The 19,976-nt window shown below is 36.4% G+C and overlaps 1 protein-coding gene across 4 annotated transcripts in view; it reads left to right on the top strand.

Moving 5' to 3' along the window:
- The window catches only part of BTBD8 (BTB domain containing 8), a 124,563-nt gene that overhangs the window by 68,272 nt on the left and 36,315 nt on the right, over positions 1 to 19,976 (top strand). For 3 of the 4 annotated variants that reach the window (XM_040470972.1, XM_040470969.1, XM_040470971.1), the window contains exons 6-9: positions 8,425 to 8,505; positions 9,726 to 9,822; positions 16,762 to 16,850; positions 17,291 to 17,393. In XM_040470972.1, the coding sequence (XP_040326906.1) occupies positions 8,425 to 8,505; positions 9,726 to 9,822; positions 16,762 to 16,850; positions 17,291 to 17,393 (370 nt within the window). Of the gene's footprint in view, positions 1 to 8,424; positions 8,506 to 9,725; positions 9,823 to 16,761; positions 16,851 to 17,290; positions 17,394 to 19,976 lie in introns of those variants that run through there. The other variant, XM_040470973.1, reaches the window with a different exon arrangement.

Genomic DNA, 19,976 nt, shown 5'->3' on the forward strand with positions numbered 1-19,976 from the left:
CATTGACTTATGAGGCAATGGTGTATCTACACAATTTGTGGCAGTTTATATAAACTGCTAAGATAGTTATTAAGAGATAAACTAGTACCTTAAATGATAAAAAGGACCCTTTGTTTTTTTAGTGTTTATTCATTTTTGAGAGAGAGAAAGACAAAGCATGCGTGGGGAAGCAGCAGAGAGAGGGAGACATAGAATCCAAAGCAGGCTCCAGGCTATGAGCTGTCAGCACAGAGCCCAATGTGGGGCTCTAACCCACAAACTGTGAGATCATGACCTGAGCTGAAGTCAGACACTTAACCGACTAAGCCACCCAGGTGCCCCAAGAAGGACCCTTTTTTGGTCACAGATAATCACTGTGAGATTCTGTAGTGTACAGTATGGGGAAGGGCTTTCTCAGTAGGAAAAATGCCTGGGAGTTCTGAGGGAACCTCTCAGCCCTGCATCTTGGCCAGAATCTTGGGTACGGCATAGTGATAGTGGCAATTCCATGAAAATGGATGCATGGAAATTACTGATAAATTCTTAACCATTTATTTGTCACCCTGACCTATAATTTTGGGTCTTCTTGGTTATAATCATCTGGTTCTCTTACTAAGTAGAACAAATCTCCAAATGCCTGTCATTTTGTAATTTTTCACTCTATAAAAAATGGATTTTATATGCCAAGCTAAAGAGTTTATTATCCTGGGTAAAAGGGATGTATAGATAGAGCAGTTGGTGACATTCTGTTATCACTATTGAAAACACTCTGAAAAGTATACGTATCCTACTGATAAGATCTCTTCCTTTATGATGAATTTAAAATATCTGCTGAATAAATAGTGCTAGTAGAGGCTAGAATCTTTCTAAGTGTGCCAATCCTAGGGATAATTATATTGGTGTAATTTTGGAAAATTTTAGATGTTTTAGACATCATTTTAAAAAACTGTCAATCCACTCTCCTTAGAAATGAATTCAACAGAAATTTAAATGGAGAGAGAACACTAGTTTGACTCAAAATGCAACTTCTGACAGTCATTAAAAAATCACGTGATTCTGTGTAGTGAGAAAAAAGTCAAAAGAAGAGTGTGATTATGGGATCTCATTCTACAGCAAGGGAAAGTAATTTACAGAAGGCACATGTCTGATTTTTTCCTAGAAGAAATCTTAGTTCCTTGTAGGTTTAGTGACAGTTTTTACTATCTGATGTCTATTAGGTAGCTATTTCTTTCTTCCTTTCTCCAAATAGATTTTGTCCTCAGGAGTAATAGTAATGCCATGTTTTTTCTAGGCTTCTTCCACATTTACTATGCACTTTGATTTTTAGAATCAGTCTTTGAGAGAGCAGGTGTATTCATATATTGCAGATGAGTAAAAACAAGATCAGTTAAGTTAAATGTCTTCCTGGAGTCACCTGGTAAATAAGTGCTTATGCTGAATATAAATCACATGGTTTTGATAAGTACTTCAGTGTCGATTCCACCACAGTCACTAAAGAGTTTAAAAGTTTCCTGTTGGCATGTATTCTTGAGCTAGTGCATACTCGTCTCCTCCACTGTTTAAATCCTTGATTTTCAAATTTTATCCCATAGAACCCTAAAGTTCTTGGTAGTGTGTTAGGAAACACATGGCATGGGATTGGGATCTGAGGGGAAAACTATATAGGAAGGGCTGCCCCTTCAACCAGAACTGCTCTACTTTTATCTCTTTTATGTTGTTTAAGATGACCTCTGAGTTTAGCTATAGGAATAAAGGCAGTCCTTAATCAGCCCTCATGAGTGATCAGATTAAACATTCAAAACACACAGGCTTTTAAAGATGCAGTTTATTTAGAGGTTAGTAGGCAAGAAGGAAGTAGTAGCATCAACTGCTGGTCTCTACTGTCTTAACCTATAATTTTCCATCCTTTATTATGATGGATGTGATGGATGAATATCTCCTGTTATAATATGGCCTGACTACCACTGACCAACTTTAGTAGCTTGCTCAAGGGAAAGCCAAATAGAAGTAGCCAAACTTGTTTTAGAGTTCTGTTTGGCTTTCCCTTGAGCAAGCTACTAAAGTTGATGAATGGTAGTCAGAGACAGATATCATATGATTTCACTTATATGTGAAATCTAAAAAGCAAAACAAATGAATAAACAAACAAAAGGCAGAAACAGACCCATAAATACAGAGAACTAATGACTGACAGAGGGGGAGGGTGTGGGTGTGGGCAAAATGGGTGAAAGAGAGTGGGAGATATAGGCTTCCAGTTGTAGAAAGAATAAGCCACAGGAATAAAAGGTACAGCATAGGGAATATAGTCAATGGTATTGTAATAGTGTTGCATGGTGACAGATGGTAGCTACACTTGAGGTGAGCATAGCATAACATATAGAGTGGTTGAATCACCGCATTGTATTCTTGAAACTTAAGTAACATTGTGTGTCAACTATACTAAAAAAAATGTCATTGAAATAAAAGCATGTTGTAGTAGTGACAGCAATGATCAGGCTCACTCCCCTTATAGTATTTTCCTCTCTCTTCGGTTGTGGTAAGCAAGGCTCTGTTTCTCACTGGTTCATCTTTCCTATAGCTACTAGGTCAGCAGTGGTGGCTTACTGCTGGAAATCTCACATTGGAAATAAGGACACATTTCTTTTTGGCTCAGCTGTTTTGTTTGGGAAAGCAAGGTTTTCTAATACTAAAATGAAGGAAGAAAGTTTCTCCTGACAGATACTGGGTTTTATCCATATCCTTTATTATCATCACACAATATTTTTTGCTTTCCCCTCTTGTACCATGTATCAAATTGACTGTGTCAAATTACCACCTACAATGGTATTAGTATCATAGGATATAAAGCTATAGGAAGGCTAAAAGGAATTTAAGAAAATTGAGGCTAAAAAGGATTTAGAAATTTTGCTTTTTAAAAAACTGCACCTTAGCCGCTCTGGAAAGCAGTGTGGAGGTTCCTCAGAAAATTAAAAATAGACCTACCCTATGACCCAGCAATAGCACTGCTAGGAATTTATCCAAGGGACACGGGAGTACTGATGCATAGGGGCACTTGTACCCCAATGTTCATAGCAGCACTCTCAACAATAGCCAAATTATGGAAAGAGCCTAAATGTCCATCAACTGATGAATGGATAAAGAAATTGTGGTTTATATACACTATGGAATACTACGTGGCAATGAGAAAAAATGAAATATGGCCTTTTGTAGCAACGTGGATGGAACTGGAGAGTGTGATGCTAAGCGAAATAAGCCATACAGAGAAAGACAGATACCATATGGTTTCACTCTTATGTGGATCCTGAGAAACTTAACAGGAACCCATGGGGGAGGGGAATGAAAAAAAAAAAAAAAAAAGAGGTTAGAGTGGGAGAGAGCCAAAGCATAAGAGACTGTTGAGAACTGAGAGCAAACTGAGGGTTGATGGGGGGTGGGAGGGAGGAGAGGGTGGGTGATGGGTGTTGAGGAGGGCACCTTTTGGGATGAGCACTGGGTGTTGTATGGAAACCAATTTGACAATAAATTTCATATATAAATAAAAAAAAAATAAAAATAAAAAAAATAAAAAACTGCACCTTAAAATTTTTTTTTATATTATAACAATTATTATACAAAACAAATTCTTTTTTCACATTCACATTAGCTTGTATTGTGTACTTGGGTAGATGTTTGTGTGGGTAATATAGTACAGTAAAAAGATCATGGACGTCGGTGTCATTATAGGTAGTCTAGTATCCAGTCCTAACTTGCTACATGACTTTAGGGTCATTGTGTGTCTTCCCTGAGTTTCCTAAAGTTGTTGAAAGGATTAAATGAGATATAGCGCTTGGTATGTAATATATAGTGCTTATTAATATTTGTCTTTTTTCCCTAGATTAGATTGTTCTCATGTTCTAGAGACAAATGGGTTCAAGCAAGGTCCATTACCAATACCAGGACAGCAATGCCTGCTTTTGCTTGATCAGCAGCCTTTTTTGGAACTGTGCCACTGTTGTATGTCTGCAGGATGTTCCCTGCAGTAGATTAGAACGAAATCCTGTTTGTCCTCACAGAAAAGAATTACAGTGTTTTTAATGAGTTGGTAACTCATAGACCTATAATGCATATGATATTTTTCAAAAGGGATAGCCTTCAGTAAATGGAGGTAGGAATAGTAGAGTCCTGTAATCCTGGTTCTACCTGTGCCCCAGTATTGGGAGGTGGTAGGAAGTTGTCCAGTTTTCATGGACAAAGGTGGAAATTCTCAACATCCTATACTGGAAATTGAACCACAGCCAGTATTTGTAGAACTGCACACATTTCAATTTTTATATAAATAGAAGTCTTCCATTGGTGGCTTGAGGCTTTAGAACGTAAATCTGGATTTTCTCATCTCCCTTGGGAGAAAACTAAATTTTCAGAATGATCTTTTGAAATATAAATTAGATATATGTATTTCTCTTCTGACTAAAATTGCTCAATGCCGTCTCATCACAGTGAGAATTAAACTGAAATCTTTACCACCAACCTATAAGACCCTGTATGATCTGGCTCCTGGGTTTTTCCAGACCATCCCACCTAAATTAACTACAGCCCAACTCTCCAGTTACCCTCTTTTATATTACCTTGTTATGTTGTTTTCATGGCACTTTTCACTATTAAAAGTACCTTTTATATATATATTTGTTTACATATTTACTGTCCATGGCCTCCCTCTACAATGAAAGCTTCTTATATCTTCGAGGTCTAGAATAGAGCCTATTATTCAATAAATAATTGAATGTGAATGAACAAACGAATGAATGAGTCCCTATGTTACCTTAGCCCACAGACACAGGACCCTGAAACTTTAGGAAGCACACATAAAGCACAGAGATTTTAGTAGACTAGATGTATGTTTATTCTCTGATCTTAGAGCTCTGTCCTCTCATAGGTCTTTCTTCCCTAAATATATGTAATGTTTTCATCTCCTAAAAGCTTTTATTCTGATTACATTTATTTGTTTAAAAAAATTTTTTTTAATGGTTTTATTTATTTTTGAAGGAGAGAGAGAGACAGAGCATGAGCAGGGGGGGGGGGGTGGGGAGGAGCAGAGAGAGAGGGAGACACAGAATTCGAAGCAGGCTCCAGGCTCTAAGCTGTCAGCACAGAGCCCAATGCAGGGCTCGAACCCATGAACTGTGAGATCATGAACTGAGCCGAAGTCGTACGCCTAACTGACTGAGCCACCCAGGCACCCCTATTCTGATTACATTTAAATGGGGATCGTGCTTTCATTTCAAATGGGGATAGTTCTTTCCATTTAAACTGTGGGCTATTGAAGTGATTTGTTGTTTTTCTAGGTCATTTGATCATGTTTTTATAAATACTTTTAGTAGAAATACAAATGAGTTACGACACTGTGATGAAAATGCAGTTTAGTAAAACATCTGTAAAACTGAGGGAAAATGTTTTCTTGCTGTTTTTATAACCATATATTGTTATATAGGCCCAAATGTCTGGATGTTCCTATCTAGTTTAATAAAACTATTGTTTTTCTTTAGTCATTATTATCTTTTGCTTGAAAAGTCAGGTCTGGAAAGAAACTATTATTTAACCATAAATGACCAATCCTCATTAACAGTAAGAAGAGTAGCTCTTGAAATTTTGATGGAAAGTGCATTGAATAGTATATATTCTAGTAATTACGCTAGTGTTTTAGATTAGCAGACTGCAGATAATGTGGCATGATTATTCTGAGATTAAATCTTGACATATCCATAGAATGTAAATTAGAAGAGATTTGACTTTTTTTCCTAAGTATTAAAGATGTGGAGTTTTTGAACCAGCATAAACCAGTACTTGGCCATAGTGGGGGGCCAGTAAATATGTATTAAATTAATTAATACATATTTAAATTAATTAATTAAAAAATACTTACATATTTTCAACTTAGTATTCCTCTGAAGGCAATGCTATAAGTGTCCAAGTAAGCCATTCATTAAACATTCTTCAAACATGTCTTGAGCATATGTTGTATAAGACCATAGAATCAAACACCTGAGTCCTACCCTGTGGAACTCTATTTCTTTTCTTCTCTCTTTCCTTCTTTCTTGCTTTTAGCAGATTAGATACTGTAATATCTTAAGATTGTATAATATTGTTAAGCTAGCTTAACAAACTGTGGGAGTCTTATCAGCACTGTTCCCACCCTGATTTCCACTGCAGAGCTCCAATATTGTGTGGGGGAAGAAAATTCTTCTCATCCTGGGGGTACAGAATCAATGCTGACATTCGGTTGCTACTAGAATGACAAGGATAAATAAGATACAGCCTGCACTAGCAGGACTCAGTCTAGAAGGAGAAACAAATGTGTAAATAAAGATATCACAAGTCAGTCTGATAAATGTGATAATGGAAGTATATAGTATAGTGTACTGCTTAAGAGCCCATACTTTGGAGTCAATAGGCCTGGATTTAAATGATAGTGTATCGCTAGCCATTTGGCCTTGGGCAAGTTACTTGATTTCAGTTTTTCATTTATAAAACAAGACTAATAATAGTATCTCCTATTGAGTTGTTACGATTATTAAATGAGCCAGTGGCACTCAAAATGCTTATTAGCTCAGTGACTGGTTCATAAGTGCTCAATAAATGTTAGTTATTACTATGTTTACCATTCAGTGATTTTTTTTTTTTCCCTTGGAAACATTAAGGAAACAATCAGAGATAAAGAGCCACGTGTCTGGTTTCTGAAAGATGAAGGAAGTAGAGAGGGAGAATATTTTAAACAGAGTATATGGATGTACTAAGGCATAGATGTATAAGGAATTATAAGTAGTTCAGGTGTAGGAAATGAGTAGTTCATTTATCTTGGAACAGCTGCTAGAGAGGGTGAACTAGAGGTCAGATGATAAAGAACACTATACACCAGTCTAAGGAATTTGAACTTTTTTTCTATGGGCAATAGAGAATTGTTGAAGGGTTTTCACTCTAATAGCAGTGTGGGAAATGGGATGCAAAGAGATTATTTCAGGTAGGAAACTTACATGAGAGAGAAGATACAGTCATAGTACAGATTAGAGGAAAAATTTCACCTCTCCCAGAGCAGTCAGAGGAGAAACAGACAGCAGAGGCTAACTTCCAGAAATTTTTGAAGCTATAAGTGATGAGATATAATGAGGGAGAGCATTAAGATGAATCTCATGGTCTAATTTAGGTATCTAGGGGTGCCTGGGTGGCTCAGTCGGTTGAACGTCTGACTTCGGCTCAGGTCATGATCTCGCAGTCTGTGAGTTGGAGCCCCGTGTCAGGCTCTGTGCTGACAGCTCAGAGCCTGGAGCCTGCTTCAGATTCTGTGTCTCCCTCTCTCTCTGCCCCTCCCCAACTCATTCTGTCTCTTTCTCTTTCTGTCAAAAATAAATAAACATTAAAAAAATTTAAAAAAAATAATTTAGGTATCTAGATGATAATCTAGATGCTGAGATTTTTGGGTGGACTTCTTCCTGTTCAAAATAATATGAAAGAGTCAGTAGATGAAGTAAGAAAACATTTTCTTTGTTATTGATAAAAATACTTCAAGTAGTAAAACATGTGTTAAGGTAAGAGCCAAAGTTGACTTGCTTACTGTGTCTCCTCTATGACTACCCACCTGAAAGAAGGTCTGAAATTGGATAGCAGATGCACTTTTTCCCAATCACATCTTCAGACTCGTTCAGCAGAGAAGAAAGGAAAAAAGAAATTACATTACCTCTCATCTTGGGTTCCTCTGGACCATTGATAAGTGGTTATTGTCCATGAACCAGATGCAAGAAGCCCTGTAACAGTGCTATGAACAAAATAGGAACAGCAAAAAATAAATAAATAAAGACTGAATCTGGGGTGCTGGGAGAGGTAGGAAAGAGGAAGGAGGCCATGAAATCAGTTTGAGATCTAGTAGTCAGTAGGACGTAAAAGTTACCACTCCAGACTACTTCTTTAAGTCATATCTTTTCTTTTCATCTGTAATAAGGATGTTGGCCAAGCTAGAGGTGCTGGATAGGTATTACAAATTAAGAAACCTGTGCAGCATAACAAGAATCTTTTTAGTGAATAGAACTGTTCATCAGAGGCTTTAAGAAGACCAGAGGCCATTTGTCAGTGATGCTGAGGAGAGGATTTCCTAATGAGCCAGAGGTTGGACTGGGACCTCTCAGATCCCTTCTAACTTTAAAAGTTCATTAAAGAAGATGCTCAACAAATAATTAGTGATTTGCTAACATACCAATAATATTTTATAACATATAAAAATTTATAACTGTAGTTATACTTCATTTTAAATTAATGGAATAACTGCATGGATGTTATTTGAAGAACATACTCTTCAGATAAAAGTGATATTAAAACTTTATCTTAGCTAAAATTTTATGAGAAAATAGAGTGTATTGTTGATATCAGTTTCACTTTAATTATCTCTGGATTTGAATTTGGTTTTCTTTTATATTTCAGTATAAACCATGTAGAAATGAATGTTATGATGCATTTTATATATGGAGGAACTTTGGACTTTCCAGAGAAAACTAATGTTGGGTATGTATTATTTTTAAATCATTTTAAGTATAAAAGTATTAATACTTTGTGGTGTCTGCTTTGTTGAGCTTTGTTTTAAAGTGTCAATACAGTAGAAGCTTCACTTTAATTATTTTGCCATATCATGTGTATTTGGGGAGTATCTAAAAACAGGAGGTCGCCTTATTTAGAAGAAAAGATGATCTAGCAACTCACAGTAATAAGATTAAGAAAAGTCTTTATTTGACTCAGATTTTGTTAGAAAGACCTTATATTTGTTTTGGAAAATAAACGACAGGTTTTTATAAAGTAAAATTGAATATCAAATTTTGAACAATTTACTATTTTGTTTTCAAATTTTAGGACTACTCTTTTAAACAGCAAGAGAAAAGTAAAAAGAAAAACCTTAAAATTACTTTATAGACATCCTAAAAAACAACAATGGTTCTTAAGTGCTGTTTAGTGAAATGCCATGTAAGCACTGAAACTGTAGTAGAGAGTGAAATCTACCTTGCTATTCCAATTTTTTGGATGTGTTCTTCTTCTATTGCTGTTTTCATACCAAACAAATGAAAGCTGCTTTTTAATTTAAATATTCATTGGTTTTTTAAATTACAAACTGAGTAAATGATTTTGGGGGGAAAATGTCATGAGTCACAGGGATTGAGTATTGAAATTTAACCCCCTGGAAACCTATAGGAAATTTTATCATGCCCTCAAGGCTTGTAGGTTTCCTAAGTACCTAAAGTGAGTGTGGTACTTGGAAATTCTTGCCAAATGAAAGAAGCAGTGGAAACTCGCTGAGGCATTGGATACTGTTTTCAGTCTTAGAGTCATTTGTAGGTATTTTCAGTATGATAAACATCAATTAATTGCCCTCCTCCCAAGTTTTTATTATACAGATTTCTTGCAAAGAGTTTTATAACTTTTACAGCCTTTGAAGCAGCTTCCTGGACTTTGCTGAATATGTCACTGACAATATGAGGGGAATTTGAAACATCTCCAATTTACTTCATGTTATTCTCCACTAACCAAGTCATCTGACAGTACTTTCAAACTTTGACCTGTGTCCTTTTTATTATCCATAAAGGATATCTACTATGTAGGACAGAAAGTTAGAGTTAAAATAATTCAGATTATTATTATTTTTTTAAACAGGCTATCTATTATTAAGACATTACTGTGTATTAGTCCTTAGTTTTTAAATTGGAAAATTAACAGTCTATCTGTTTTTATTTTAGTCAGATACTCAATATGGCTGATATGTATGGACTAGAAGGATTAAAAGAAGTAGCAATCTATATTTTAAGAAGAGATTACTGTAATTTCTTTCAGAAGGTAATTATTGAGTCTCAGAAATCTTTTACCCAGTGCTTAAAGTCACCCATTATTATCTACTAGATTTTTAACTCTGATAGTGAATAGTGCTTTGAATCTTAAAAAATATTCAGTCAATTTAACTAATGGGAACTCTAGTTGAGAAATAGCTCATATGATATGCTTACAAAAAAACAGAAATTAATTCAGATCATTTAAGTAAAATAAAATTGACATGGAGTTTATTGAAAGGATATAGGAGTATCCTTTATAATTCAAAGGTGGAGTGTGCAGCTGGGACTAAGTCAGGGTGGGTGGCTCAGTCAGTTAAGCGTCCAACTCTTAATCTTGGTTCAGGTCATGATCTTGTAGTTTGTGAGATCGAGCCCCACATTGGGCTCTGCACTGACATTGCAGAGCCTGCCTGGGATACTCTCTCTCTCTGTGTGTCTCTCTGTCCCTTCCTCCCCTGCTTGTGTCCATGCGTTCTCTCTCTCACTCAAAATAAATAAACAGAGAAAAAAAAACACATTTATCACAAGTGTTTCATTTGTTCTTTTCCCTGAAAGTACGCTCTTCCTTCCTGTCACTTCTCTTTATAGCATCTACTTGAGATGGAATATATTTCTCTTCTCATCAAGTGGAGTATGAATACTAACTTTTAACTTTAGTTAATATAAACATAAATTTATTGTCTAAAGAAAGATCTCCTACTACACATTTGTACAGATGCCATTTTGTACATTATTCTTAGATTATCTAATGTTTTAACTTACTCTGTGACTATAGGTTATTTTTTATGTACTTAATCATTTTCTAAATTCTCTACAGTGATCATATATTATTACTTTTATAATCAACAAAAAAGCAAATCTTAAAATAGTTGTTTTACATTGATATTCCCTTCTTATTGGGTACTTGAGGCAGCAGTATATATTGTATGCATTTTAATTAGGTAATTTTAATAATTTTAATAACATGTAAATTTATATTTTTGTGTTGGGTAGGACTTTCCTACCTCTGTATAAGTTGCAGCTGAAGAAGCACCCCATGTACTAAAAGAGAGCCATGAACAGCTGCCTATAGCACCACCTCCACTACCACCCAGAGTTTACTGAGAAACATTAAACTCCTCAGCTACCTTTAATCAATCATTTATTCCAGCCTCTAGAAATAAGGAAATTAGAAGAAGGAGGGTGGTCTGTGGTATCCTGAACTTTGTAGAAAGTGAATAATTCTGATGAAACATTTTCCTTCTCTTTCGTCTGCTTCCCTCATCTTCCCAGCCAAGTGAGTTAGGAGGGAGATCCAAGCATATCTGAATAAAAATTAAAGATAGAGGGTATCTGCAATGAGGAGATATGTCTTATCCTTCAGATGGACATATGCCACATCTGTAAAACCAGCCCACTTTGGAGCTTCCATTAAAGAATAAAAGAAAATGGTAAGAGATTTCTTGGGAGAGCCTGAATTTCTTGGAATATGCCTCAGAAGCCAGTAAGAGTACCCTCATATGTGGAGATTTCTAAAGGGAGAAGCCAGTACTAGTTTGGCCATTAGGGACAATAGCTGTTGTCATGTGTAGAAAAAAGTAGGGGTGCCTGTCTGGCTCAGTTGGTAGAGTGTGCAACTCCTGATTTCGGTGTTGTGAGTTCAAGCCCCACATTGGGTGTAGAGATTACTTAAAAGTAAAATCTTAAAAAGAAGAAAAGAAAAAAGTATGGGGAGTCCACTCCACACCCGTTACACCTGGTTCGTGGGGAGGGAAGAGGACCTTAGTGGTTCTTTGAAGATTAGAGGTTGCTGGTACAGGGCCAAATGATGCTGTGTCCCACCTAGGGATCACTAGGCATCATGAACCACTAGAAGAATCTTTATCCACTGAGGGGCTAGGGTTACATATAGTCTGCTCCTCAAGAGTCATTGGCAAACGCCATCAACATCTTTTTTTTTTAATTTTTTTTTAATGTTTATTTATTTTTGAGAGCGAGAAACAGAGCATGAGCGGGGGAGGAGCAGAGAGAGAGGGAGGCACAGAATCCGAAACAGGCTCCAGGCTCTGAGCTGTCAGCACAGAGCCTGACGTAGGGCTCGAACTCACAAACTGTGAGATCATGACCTGAGCCGAAGGCAGACGCTTAACCAAATGAGCCACCCAGGTGCCCCAAAGGCCATCAACATCTTAATTAGAGCAAACTCAGTGACATCAACCTATTTCCATGTTGTGTCTGGTTATTTATATGGCCATTCATAGCCCTCCTTCACAGGAGTTAGACCTAGAAAATGCAGGAGCAAGAGGAGACCACACCATGCTCTACTCCTGATTCCATATTTCCCCAACTATAAATGTAATCAGTGATGGGGGAGAGAAAGATGTAAAGCCAGATATAAGATAGGTGTCTAAATAGTACTGTGCTGATTTCAATTCCAAAAAATAACCAGAAAATACTGGAATTTGCCTATAATGTCATGAAGGGATGGAAAAAAGGAGAATTTGACACAGCATAGTTGGCAGCATTATCTGGGAAAAAAGTTTTATGTTATTATCTCCTCTGAACTGAGATTCCTCAATAAATGAATTACATCTAACATTTTATTTATTTTTTTATTTTTAAAAAATGTTTTATTTTCATTTTTTATTTTTTTATTTTCGTTTTTTGAAAATATGATTTATTGTCAAATTGGCTTGCATACAACACCCAGTGCTCATCCCAAGTGCCTTCCTCAATGCCCATCACCTATTTTCCCTCTCCCCCCACCCACCCCCATCCACCCTCAGTTTGTTCTCTGTATTTAAGAGTCTCTTGTGGTTTGCCTCCCTCCCTCTCTGTAACTATATCTTTTTCCCTTTCCCTTCCTCCTTGGTCTTCTGTTAAGTTTCTCAAAATCCACATATGAATGAAAACATATGTGGTTTATATATACAATGGAATACCACTTGGCAATGAGAAAGAATGAAATCATGCCATTTGCAGCAACATGGATGGAACTGGAAGGTATTATGCTGAGTGAAATAAGTCAGAGAAGGACTGGTATCATACATTTTCATACATTGTGGGGAATAAGCTTGGAAATTCCCTGGGCTTGCACCAATGGGTTAACAAAGCATAAAGAATTACAAAGCCATAGGATGCTCACACCCAAGTTTGGGTAAACAAGATTAGGTGAATAAAGGTAGAGAAGGGGGGCTAAGGCCCCCAGAATAAAGTAGGGGGAAAAGGCCCCCAGAATAGAGGGGGGGCAAATGTCCCCAATATAAAGGTATATGAGGTAAGCAAGATTAGGTATTCAGGGTGAAAGCACCCCCCCCAATTTAGTACTATAGCAGAAAGCTGCTTTCACAGGAAGGAAGGACCAACGTAGGTAAACAGGTAAATAGGGCTATAGACCTCTGTGCTGCAGTGAAGCTGTGGAGAGCAGAGCTGATTAACAAAAGAAAGGTGTCTTGTTAACCCTGAAGTTACTTGCTGTATCTGTCTTATCCCCTAGGCTGGCTAAGATAAACAGACATGGTGCTTCCTGTCTGCCATTAACAATCATCTGACCATCCGCCTGGGGCCAGGATTTTGTTTTGTATTAATCCAAACCCCTAACCCCAAATATCTTCAAGACCCCCTTTCCTTCACATCCATAAGTTAGTGTTCATAGTTTCATTGCCTCTTTGTGTGCATCCATCACCATGTTTGTAAGCCTTCTGATCCTAATACAAATGGTGCAAGGACCCTCATTCGGGGCTCTTGTCTTTTCTTGGACATTAGCCATCTCTCGCTTTTAATCCTGCGTCCGCTCTCTTGTGGGACAAAAGAGAACTTTAGACTTAGAGTCTATACAATACATCTAACATTTTAAAAATAATCTCTTTTATGGATAGTCTTTGGACCATTGCCTCTAGTTTTTAGTATGTTTATAAGTATACATAGGTTGTATGCAGCTTCTTGCATTTTACTTACAATAATTCACTTGATTTTTAAAACACAGAAGGCATATTTGTTAACATTAAAACAACAGAAAATGAAATTTTAAATAGATTATCAATATGATACTTTGTTGAAAACTTTTTTCACTTGTTTTAATATATTTTATTGTGGTAACAGATATTTGAGAGAATAATTTTTGCTTTTATTGCTTGATCTTTAAACTTTTGCTTTACATATTTTTATAATATATAACTTTATAAATATATCTTTGAAAGTATAATTTTTAACTTCTAGATCTCAGGGGTATCTGGGTGGCTCAGTCGGTTAAGCATCTGACTTTGGCTCAGGTCATGGTCTCGCCATCCATGAGTTTGAGCCCTGCATCCGGCTCTGTGCTGGCAGCTCAGAACCTGGAGTCTGCTTTGAATTCTATGTCTACCTCTCTCTTTGCCCCTCCCCTGCTCATGCTCTGACTCTCCCTCAAAAAGAAATAAACATTTAAAAAAGTTTTAACTTCTAGATCTTAATTATGTAGTTTCTTGCCAGTGACTTACTTGCATGTGATAAGCCTATTGTAACACACTGCACAGTAATACAAATTTGGGTAGAAAGTAATGGGTAACTGGCCCTGAAACTTCTGACAAGCTTTAGTCATTTCATTAACTTCACAATTTTACCTTTTACACAATTAAAATTTTTGGACTTCATTTATAGAATTACAGTGAACTTTACATTATATATTTTTCATCACTTCTTTTTTTTTTAAGTTTGTTTTTCAGAGAGACAGAGAGCAAGCTGGAGAGTGAGAGAGAGAGAGAGAGAGAGAGAGAGAGAATCCCAAGCAGGCTCTGCACTACCAGTGCAGATGTGGGGCTTGAGCTCACACAACCATGAGATCATGACCTGAGTGGAAACCAAGAGTTGGACTCTTAGCCAACTGAGCCACCTAGATGCCCCCTTTTTGCCACTTCTTTAAAAACATATCTTGGGTAGTGATTTAAATATATCTCTTCCCAAATTCTGCAAGCAGATTTTGAAAATGACTAAAGGTCTGTCATCCTGTTACAAAATACTTGGAAATTAGCATTTTTATATAAGTGAAATTCTCAGAGAGTTAAAGTAACCTTTTAAGCCAGTGGTCAGTAAACCTTTTCTGTAAAAGGCCAGATAGCAGATATTGTAGGCTTTGTGGGCCATGCATTCTCTATCACATCTCCTCAGCTCTGCTGTTGTGGAACAGAAGCAACTACAGACAACATGTAAAGGAACATCATAGTAGTATTCCAATAAAACTTTATTCACAAGAACAGTGATGGGCTACATTGGCCCACAAGTATAGTTCCCTAGTCTCTGCTTTAAGCAGCAAATTACTTTGTATTTTAATTTTTTTATGGAAATTATTCTTATACATCAATTAGTGGACTTTGTGTTGTAAAGAGCTGGTTATTCCTAAATTAGATTGCTGGACCTCTTTTTTTTTTTTTTTTTTTTTTTTGAGCGAGAGTGAGGGAAGAGAGAATCTTTAAATTTTTTACTTTTGTATTTATTTTTATTTTAGAGAGAGCATGAGCTAAGGTGAGGGGCACAGGGAGAGAGAGAATCTTAAGCTGGGTCCATGCTGACACAGGACTTGAGCACAGCCCTGGGATCATGACATGAGCTGAAATCAAGAGTTGGATGCTGAACAAACTGAGCTACCCAGGTGCCCCACATTCCTGGACGTTTTAACTCTTGTGTTTACTTTTATAATTTTTTAGACTTCTGAGTGTTTTTATGTTTATACCAGTAGTTTCTTCCCAAGAGTTTGATACTCTTGTCTGAAGTGGTTCAGAAAACCAAATTATTTAACTTGGTAGAATTATCACTGCATCATCTATATAGTGATAGCCATTTTTATTTTATTTTATTTTTTTATTCCTTTTTTTGTTATTTTGAGAGAGAGAAAGAGAGTGCACAAGCTGGGGAAGGGCAGAGAGAAGGAGAGACAGAATCTCAAGCAGGCTCCACACTATCAGTGCAGAACCCAGTGTGGGGCTCGAACTCACAAACCATGAGTTTATGACCTGAGCCGAAATCAAGACTTGGACTCTTAACCAACTGACCATTTTTTATTTTAGAATAGCCTAGAGTACCTCCAGTTTTTGCAAAGGGAATGACCAGTTTGTTCATATACAAAGCAAAATATTTACATTCAATTTATTGAACACTAATGTAATACTTTTAGGAGAAGTGTATTAGAAACTCAAATTAATAGCAGTTCATAATTTTAAAAGTTGCAAATCACTAACCTTATTAGAAAGATTACCCTGGGTGTAATTCTAAAGAAGCTTTGCTCTTCTCTGAGAGCAAGGGATCTTCAGAAAGATACACTTAGAGACCACATACACAAATTGGCTGATTGATGATCTTTATTTAGTATATAAACCCCACATTACAACAAATGAATGTGTACCAAGAGAAGTTGAACTCTATTCACCCTAATAGGCAATAGATATGCTTAGAAAATAATCCAAAACCTGAAAATAAGTGATATGGGCAATATGTAGCAAAGAGGCTTAACACCAAGAGCAATGAGTTGTTGTCACTACTTATATCTACATTTTTGTTTTAATTACTTCCATATATGAACTTTTAAAAATACATTATATAATTATGATCTAATTTCTGTCATTTTGTCTGAGGTCAGAGTAGGACTTCCCATTGCACATGCACTTAGAGTTATATTTATACTTCAGGAAGCAGATTAGATCATATGGTTGCATTGCAGTGTGATGTGCTAGAAATTACACCATTTTAATGTAAAAAATAAGCTAAATGAAATTAAAATAAAACCTGTGTTCATTCTGATAGCTGAGAGAGTTCAAATGCTATTCTATAAAACTAAAGGTTGTTAGTGATACTCTGTTTTACAAGAATAGACTTTTGAATTATGCACATTTATTCTGCAGTTTAGGTATACAAATCAGATCATGTTTATGAACCAAATACTTTTAGCCTCTGAAAGTTGAAAAAGAATACATGTGGTGTTTTCTATTAATTTTAGCCTATTCCCAGAACGTTGGCGTCTGTACTAGAATGCCTGATTATTGCTCATTCAGTTGGAGTGGACAGTCTTTTTGCTGACTGCATGAAGTAAGTGATTTGAAGTAGTGTCAATACTACTAATATAAAGATTTTGTTCTTCTTTTCTTGTAATTTTCTGGGAAATTTTGGAATTGGCCTGTTTTCTTGGGTACATTGTAGGGAGCTTAATGCTTAACTAGTTGTAACAATTGAGAAGTATTATTGACTTAGATATTATTCAAGATGCTTGGGATCTATTTTATTTTAGCCTAACCATGGTTATTTATGTCAAAAGCTATGCATCAAACTTAAAGTAGAATTAAAATATTTGTTTACAGAAAAGGGAGGACAATTAAGTCCATCATAGAGTTCACAAAATTAACGGTAAGAGTTAGTCATCATATATTTATGTACAACTTATATCATTGAAAATAAAAGTGTTATTTGAATACTATAATCCAAAATATTTTCATTCCTCTAACTTGAGATTCTTTTATTTTTTTTAACAGGTGGATTGTAAAGCATTTTGCAAGGTTTTGGTCTGAGAGAAGTTTTGCAAATGTGCCTCCTGAGATTCAGAAAAGTTGTCTTAACATGTTGATTCAGTCTTTAGTAAGTATAAACTGAATACCCTTGTTTGTATTTGTCATCAAAAAGTTTATTCAGTTTTGTGTAGGTACTTTCAATGTTTTAAACATAAATGTAGAATTCTATGGTAAAAGCAAGATGAGAGAACCGATTTCAGATAACCCAGAACCAGTTGAGAACCTGTCCTCAAGATTTTGTTCCCCTCTACCAAATTCATTAGTTAGGGTTCAGAGAAGCAGAACCACTATTTTGGTTCATGAACAAAGGGGGCCTGGTGCCACAGATGGAGGTTATGCATTGGTATCAACAACATGGATTTCTACTCACTAAGGTAGATTTGGTACAGCGCTGAAACTTCTCCATGGCAACATTCCCCACGAGAACCAGCCATTTACTTGGAGGCCAGTTAATTATATTGGACCACTTCATCATGGAAAAGGCAGTGCTGTGTTCTCATTGGAGTAGACATTTGCTCTAAATACAGATATGCCTTCCTTGCTTCCAGTATTTCTGCTAAAACCACTATCCGTGGTCTTACAGAATGCCTTTTCCATAATCGTGTTGTTTCACACAGCATCACTTATGACTAATGAACTCACTTCACAGCAAATCAAGTCTGGCTCATGATTTCACTGGTGTTACCATGTTTTCTGTCATCCTGAAACAACTGGCTTGATAAATACCAGCCATGACCAGGTTACCAGTTACAGAAATGAGGTTCTAGTAGTTATGATATAAACATTAATTCCCCCTTTTTATATGAATATTTGTTTACATAAACCACTGTTTATGTATACTCCTTCCACTGTCTCATATCTCTACCATCTAATATAAGACCTGTTAATAATGGTTAATTTTATATCTCCATATTTAAGTTACAGGATACCAAAGGGGAGTGGGAATCAGTCTGAAGAACAATAAATGTTTCCCAAAGACAAAATAAAGACTTTATATCCTTTTACAGGGAAGGGCTAGCATGTTTGTTGTATACAGGATACTTATACCATGTCAGGCAAAAGCATAACTTTGTTATTGTCTCCATTTGAAATTAAGTATTGTTTAAAGAGATGTGTATGGGTGCCAAGCCCACAGGGGTGGACTGCAGTGATTTTGTAACATTGTCAGCTTGGCTCAGATAAACTGTTTCCCAGAATTTCCCTCTTTGAATGTTTCCACTTGGAGTGGCCACAAGGGACAATTTGGCATGAGATTTGGAGGGTAAAAGTGAAGCAGCAGCCTTTTTTTTTTTTTTTTTTTTTTTTTTAACACCAGGACTATTGGGGCAGGCACTTTTATCTCATACGTGTTGCTTGTTTACTGGCTCACCTTGTGGACGTGAAACAGCAGCCAGGCTGTATCTGCTCCACCATGCCCTGTGTCCTTTTTTGGCTGCTCTCACCTCTGTGCCAGAGATATGTTTACCTCCATGATGAAGAGTACCAGCATCGCCTGAAGGACACCTATTTCATCCAGGTTGTAGGCAGTGAAAACTGAAATGAGTCCATCCTTGTGGATTACAGCTTGTGTTCTTGGTGTTAGTATGTCCTTGCTGTCCTCTCTTCTCATATCAGCTGCCTTCCCTGTGGTCTTCAAACTATATCTTCATTTACAAATACCATTTAACCAGCTCCCACGATTACATAAGGTCAAATCTCTGTAACAAATTCCTTTATATATATACAATTAACTCCTAGTGGTTCTCCTTCTCTGAACCCTAAATGATACGTCAGACTGGGTTACATAGAAGATACATCTAAACCTAACTGGGAAAATAAGTGTAGGCCATCAGCTGGTGAAACACTACCAGCAAAAAATAAATCTCAATCTATATTTATGCTAATGAAGGACTTTGTGGCTTAGTTTCTTAATATTTTGCATTCGTTTCTTTGGTCAGTGAATAGCTACTCCCTGTTCATGAAGGCAAACCATGTCCCAGCTATACTTCAGCTTCACAGAAGTAGAAGAAACATCATTTACTACTATTGCTGTTGTTGTTGTTGTTGTTGTTGTTGTTATTATTATTATTATTATTTAGTGGGTGTTTTTAGACCTTTATAGTTCAAAAAATACTTGGCATTTTTAAAACTTTATGTAAGACAGGTACTCTAACCTCTATTTCACATATGAGAAAAGAGAATCAGAAGTGCTTTATTCAAATTCAAAATGTCAGTAAATGACAAAGCCATATCTTTTGTTGTTGTTGTTGTTAATTTATTTATTTTGAGAGAGAGAGAGAGAGAGAGTGAGTACAAGCAGAGGAGGAGCAGAGAGAGAGGAAGACAGAGAATCTTAAGCAGGCTTCGTGCTGTCAGCGCAGAGATCACGAACTGTGAGTGAGATCATGACCTGAGCTGAAATCAAGAGTCAGACGCTTAACTGACTGAACCACCCAGGCACCCCCAAAGCCAGATCTTAAAACCAATTGCTGCCATTCTAAAGATAATATGATAGGTGCTCACTGTGGGCAAATTTTTCTTTAAAGAAATGTGGACCTTGACTTTATCATCTCACAAATTGGTGGAAGAATGGGCATTTAAATAACTAAGTATAATACAAGTTAAACTATGATGAGTACTAATATTAAGTTCCTTGTCAGTCTAATTTACC

The sequence above is a fragment of the Herpailurus yagouaroundi genome, unplaced genomic scaffold (genome assembly GCF_014898765.1).
Source record: "Herpailurus yagouaroundi ecotype Mexico unplaced genomic scaffold, PumYag 77, whole genome shotgun sequence".
Lineage (NCBI taxonomy): Eukaryota > Metazoa > Chordata > Mammalia > Carnivora > Felidae > Herpailurus > Herpailurus yagouaroundi.